Source organism: Chinchilla lanigera, unplaced genomic scaffold (assembly GCF_000276665.1).
Source record: "Chinchilla lanigera isolate Chin_1 unplaced genomic scaffold, ChiLan1.0 scaffold00073, whole genome shotgun sequence".
Lineage (NCBI taxonomy): Eukaryota > Metazoa > Chordata > Mammalia > Rodentia > Chinchillidae > Chinchilla > Chinchilla lanigera.
The window spans coordinates 6174021-6179946 of record NW_004955474.1 but is presented as its reverse complement, the minus strand read 5'-3'; the positions used below and the strand labels follow the sequence as shown (position 1 = coordinate 6179946).

The 5926-nt window shown below is 46.0% G+C and overlaps 1 protein-coding gene and 1 pseudogene across 1 annotated transcript in view; one reads left to right on the top strand and one right to left on the bottom strand.

The window, feature by feature from the left end:
• Gpat3 (glycerol-3-phosphate acyltransferase 3) overlaps nucleotides 1-5926 on the top strand; it is a 73269-nt gene that overhangs the window by 12838 nt on the left and 54505 nt on the right. The window contains exon 3 of the mRNA XM_005401380.2: nucleotides 757-823. Coding sequence (XP_005401437.1) covers nucleotides 757-823 — 67 coding nt within the window. The remainder of the gene's footprint in view (nucleotides 1-756; nucleotides 824-5926) is intronic.
• The window catches only part of LOC102025905, a 22794-nt pseudogene continuing 20976 nt past the window's right edge, over nucleotides 4109-5926 (bottom strand).

Genomic DNA, 5926 nt, shown 5'->3' with positions numbered 1-5926 from the left:
TTCCCTAGGCAACTTAGTAGATAAGCAACCAGGGGGATGCATCGCTTTTTTTAGCTACGAATTCTTTCTTTTCTTTGCAGGCTGAGGATCTAAGCCAGGGACCTTCTGTATGCCAGGCAGGCACTCTGCCCCCTAGCTACATTCTCACCCCTCTGCAATCTTACGTCTCATGCCTCTTTAAGTGTATCTCACACCTGAATGCTTAGTTTTCTATGAAAGTAGCTTGCTCGCTTTGTGTCCCAATTTAGGTTTTGCACGGTGTTTTTTAATTGTGACAGCAACCCTGCGGGATGGGAATGCTTATCCTCCTTTTAGGATGAGAAAACTGAGGACCTAACAGCGCTGGGAATGAAACTCTGGCCTTTGGCAGGCCAGGCAAGTGCTCAACCATTGAGCTACACCTCCAGTCCTCATGCCCAGGTCTTCTTCGTGCCATAGCCTGTTCTGCCCACTGTGCCTCACAGCCTCCAAGGAGTAATGTACCAGGCACAGATGGATGCGAGGGGATTTAGATAGGGTGAATATTGTTCCTGTGTTTATGGGGGCTTCATCAGTGACTAAAAGAAGGGTGTACCTAGGACTTACAAGGCCACAATACCAGATTAACTGGAGTGGTTCATTAAAGCAAAAAGTGCCAGAATTTAGTGTTTAATTTCCCTTGTGTATAAGCATGGGTTAAGTAGTTTCCATTTAAACTTTATTTTCCATTTAATTTAAACTTTGGGAGTTTAAATTAATATTTGTTTCTTTGAACAGTGGGCCACACTCCGAATTGAAAAAGGTGCCCCAAAGGAGTCGGTGCTTAAAAGCTCAGCTTCTGTTGGTAAGTCTTCTTTTCATTATGTTAAAATACTGAAATTGGGTAGCTTTTACCATTTGAAATTGAAACATACAGAGGTGAGTGCTTTCTACAGGCCTTAGGTCATTTGATTCTGTCGTTGATGCAGAACAGCAGGTGGCTGAAGTTTGATTGACTTTTGTTGTAAAGGTGAATGTATGCATCCAGTCACTGTGCGTTCTTACAGGTGTGGCATTCCTTCCTAAGCATATGCATTTGAATATGGTTTCCTATGGTTCTGAAGGTGCAGTCAGTGGTTTAAGAAGAGGGAGGTGGTGCTCTGGTAGCTTTTCATCACTATAACAAAGTATCTAAGAGGCCCACTCGTGCTGGAGGAGGTGTGTTTAGCTCACAGCTCCAGAGATTCTGGGCTACAGCACCGTATCTGCTCCACTCTGGGGGAGGATCTCAGGGTGGCAGGATCACAAGGCAAGGGAGCAAGCAGAGAGTGGCTTGGGGCAGCCTCAGGCTTTTCTAACAGCCTGTATTTGCAAGAACCACTGCAGGGTTGCAGGAGCATTACTGAGGGCTGCACCCTCAGCTGACAAGGACTCTCTCTGGGTCCCACCTGGAAAGGTCCACACCACTTCAGCCCTGCCATAGCCCCTTCCTGTGTTGGGGGCCAAGCCTCCAACACAGGAGCCCTTGGGGGCCCATGTCCAGACAGAGCAGGGGTGATAGGAGATCCTGTAAGTTAGCACCTGACACTGAGGTTCTGTTAGCACTTTAACTCCTAACGTGGGGTTCTCACGGTGTGTCTCTCATAATATGCTTTACTGTGAAGGCTAACGGGTAATATTGTACTTGAAATTTAAACCTCTTGGCTGGTGGTGTGGCATGCTGAGTCTATATAATCCCCAGCACCAAAAATCCCCTCAAAACAACAACAACCAACTGGGTAGTGAAGTAAACTGGGGAACCATCACATACCATCCTTTCCTTCTGGAGAGTACTGTTACATAGTGATAAAGGCCCAGAGAATCCTACAGTAGAAAGCATGTTTAATTTTATTTAATGTAGTGTTTCCTAAACTTGTTTGACCATGATAATCCCTTTTCCCATGCCATCCCTGTTAGTTTTTGGTAGAAGTAAATACCCCAGTCCACCAAGCTCAATGCAGTCCTTGTCCTTTATGTGCTTTGCCTTTGCGTGAAGAAACCCTTTCACTTGGGGCAAGAATGCTAAGAATTGTTTAAGGTTCTGGGTTCACTGGGGAGAAGGATCTGTAGAAAGGATGGCTAAGCAGTAAAAAAGAAATATATCCCTAGATCTAACGAGCAGGATAAGTGTATGTGCTTTTCAAAAGCAGTATAAGAAAATTTTGTACCCATCTTATTTAGGGTTACACACACACACACACACACACACACACACACACGGTTAAGACTGTCTAACACTTCACTAGAAGGAATTTATCTTTGGAGGTGTGTCTAGAAGGAGTTGTAGAAATTGTGTACTGTTAGGGTTAGGGAAACGAGTTTTGGAAGTAACAAAGTATTTGACTGAAAAAGATATGTGCATTTTTGTGTAACTGGTTCTTCAAGTGACTGAATCAGCCAGAAGAGCTCCCTGGCATGTCCTCACCAGTGGCATGTTATTAGCTGGGGATATTTCTGACTATATGGGATCTTCTTTTTTTTTGGTCAGATACTTTCTCAATTCAGCAGATATAATTTTTAACTTCTATGCCTACATTTTAAAATGTGTGGCTGTCTTAGTTTTCTCTTGTTGCTGAGACAAAATACCTGATACCCAAAATTAAGGAAGGAAAGGTTTATTTAGCTCCCAGTGTGTGGAGGTTTCAGTCCACTCAGCTGGCTCCAAGGCAGGGTGGCACATGGCAGAGGGCTATATAGTTCATGGCCACAGCAGAAGATAGCAAAAAACAGCAAGAGTGAAAGGGAGGAGAGGCAGCAAGCTGCCTCTTTCTCTCCCTTACATATGCAAACTATCAGCCCCAGGGTGGGTGTAGCACTCACACCCATAATCCCAGCATGGACCATGGATCAGTCATAAACTCTAGAAGCTGGCACCATGACTGCGTGAGGCTTTAGGGGGACATCCAGACACAAACCATAACAGTGTCCTTATGATTTAGGAGAAGAGCAAACTTTGTTGCCAGTTTTCTTCTGTACTTGGTGAGACTTGAGTGAATTTTATGGATCCTATATATTGGAGTGGCTGTGGTGCATGTCTTGGGCCATGAACTTAAAAGGGTGCAAGGTGTTTCAAGATTAAAGGGATTAAAAAATTACTAGGCGAGTGCTACTGTAGTTCAGGGGCAGAGCACTTGCCCTGCATGCTTAAGGCCCTAGATGTAACCCCCAGTACCATACACAAAACCCACAACACAAAAAAAGCACTAGGCCAGGGTGTGCAGCAGTAGGGATGTAGGGTTCTTTAGGATTTCATTAACACTTCTATATGCTATAAAAACAAAACAAAACAAAACAAAAAAATACTTCTATATGCTGGATTATTATTGCTATTGTCCTTTTTTTTTTCTTGCCTTTTTTTTTTGTTGTTGTTGTTTTTCCGGTACCAGGGATTGAACTCACGACCTTGCGCTTGCCGGACAGGTGCTGTGCTGCTGAGCTACATCCCCAGCCCCCTTTTCTTGCCTTTTTGAGACAGGGTCTCGCTGTACAATTCAGGCTGGCCTTGAGCTCACTTTGTAGCCCAGGCTGGCCTCAAACTCACTACGATCCTCCTGCCTCAGCCTCCCCAGTGCTGGGATTACAGGCATGAGCCACCATGCCTGGCTTGTTATTACTATTGTCATACCTTTTCTATTTTTTGGTCCTGATCTTTTCATGGTCCCTCCAGAAAAGAGTGGATGTGAACAGGAGGAGAAAACATAAATTGTACTGGTTCCAAATAAGGCTGGTACCTTCCAAGTGTGTCGTATTTCATTTAGAGCGGTGGCTCCTCCTTTTTCCTGTGAAATTGGGAATTGACGCTTACAGTTATTGAGCACAGTGCTATCTAAGGCTGCCATGGAGCCAGAGATGACAGGAAGGTGTAGTTCCTGGAGGACAGACATCGTCTTGCAGGCTGCTGTGATAAACGCTAACCTGAGCGCATAAGCAGAGCACAGGTGAGATCTGACGTTGGCTCTGGTCTGTGCTGAGTTCATCCCTCCGTCCCACAACTGTGCCTGCTGGGCATCTCAGCTCCTGTTGTTACTCTGTGCCTGGGGTAGCTGGGACTCACGGTCGTGTGCCCTGCAGGTGCAAGCTGGTGTTTGTACACCTCAGGGACCCAGTGTCATCATCCTGGTCCGCTGAGAGGCTGACGGAACGCACTGCACACCGCGTGCCTGACTGGTGAAAGCTCCGTCTTCGGGGCAGCATGTTTCTGTCCCCAGAGGGGCAGGCGCTTCCACAGTCTGCACTGACAGGCCGTGTAGGTGAGGGGCGTTGGCAGGCCTGGGCACCAGCTCTTCGGTGTAATCGTCACGTGTCTCTGGGTAACACAGTCCTCATCATAGCTTTGGGTGACCCGTGGAGCAGAGATCATCTATTGACAGGGAAAACATTTGCATGTATCTTCTGCACATACAGTCTCACACACTCACACACACATGTGCACGCACATGCAGTCCCTCTTCTGCTTTTACTTAGTGAGGTCCATGTTTTGGAACAAATTTCAAGTCTCCCTTCCGTCAAATTCCTCTTGTGTGATGTTTCTTCTGTGCTTTTATTAAATAAGCCATTGAAACCCGAGCCTAGAAAACAGTATCTTTGTAGTTAAATACTTCTCTTCTCTTTAGCCATACTCTGCTGCACCATTTATTGAAAATGGTCTCATTTATTTAGATTCAGACATGATTATGAATAAGCTATCCTTAAGAAGCGCTGCTGTAGCTGGGCATGGTGGTGTAGAGCTGTAATCTCAGCACTTGGGAGGCTGAGGCTGGAGGACTGCTTTGAGTTCAAGGCCACCCTGGGCTACAAAGTGAGTTCAAGGCCAGTGCAGACTACATTGCGAGACCCTGTCTCAAAAAGAAAAAAAAGAAAGCCCTGCTATATCTCCTTCCTCCAGGTTGAAGATACAAAGATGAAAGTGCATTCTTTCCCTTCAAGTTAAGCTGGTTATCCTGAGCATCGGCCTCATGGAACTGTAATCCCCTGGCTTCTGTGCTGGTCCTGAGAGTGGCTGTGGTTGGACCACAGCCCGGGAGGCTGAGACAGAGAAGAGGATGCTGATGGCTCTTTTGCTGCTTCCCTCAGCTTTGCCTGCCCCACTGTGGCCCCAGGACAGAGGCATTCTTTTGGCCTGGGACCAGAGCCCCACAGGGGTGGAGTGGTTTAGTGTTAGTGATAGGGGAAAGAAAATCCCAACCTGCTAGATATCTGGGATGAGTTCATGTTCTCAAAAATCGAAGAATAACTGGGGATTTAGCTCAGCGGCAAAGCACCTGCCCGGCAAGCGCAAGGTCGTGAGTTTGATTCCTGGTACCAGAAGAAAAGGCAAAAAAAAAAAAAAATCGAAGAATAAATTTCAGGAACAACAGAGGTTAAAAGCAGAATGTATTGATTGGGGGAGATAAAACTTCTGTCTGAGAGAGAGACAGAAGGGGGTCCTGAGTGGATTGCCAAGGACCCTGCCTTTTCTTGGAATTTTTATAGAGCAAATCCACGAGGTGAGGTGAATCCAAGGTGGGAAAAATGGGAAATCACAAGGTGGGTATGAGGTGGGACAAAACTGGTCAACCAATAAGATTACGAATATAGTTGCTCAGGTAAATTTGATTAACTTGGGATCAAATGGGGAAGCAAGTCATGTAGGAAGTGGGGATGAATACAGAGCAGGGGCTTTTCCTGGAGGGGGTTGGGTTAGTGAGTCTCCCTGGCTTTCCCATGGTGATAGAGACCTGTTTAGAATGTCAGTCCCTGATGTTTATCCTTAGGGAAGTATATGGATGCATTTGTTTTATCTTGTCTTGAAGTGCCTGTCTCCCCGACAGTTGCAAGGCATCTCTTCTTCTGCACTGGCTCCTTGGAGGGCCTGGCCCTGTGTGGCTGCCTATGATATTTCTATCAACTCAGTTGCCTGCAACATTAACCTCTTGGGGATAGTGTAAGA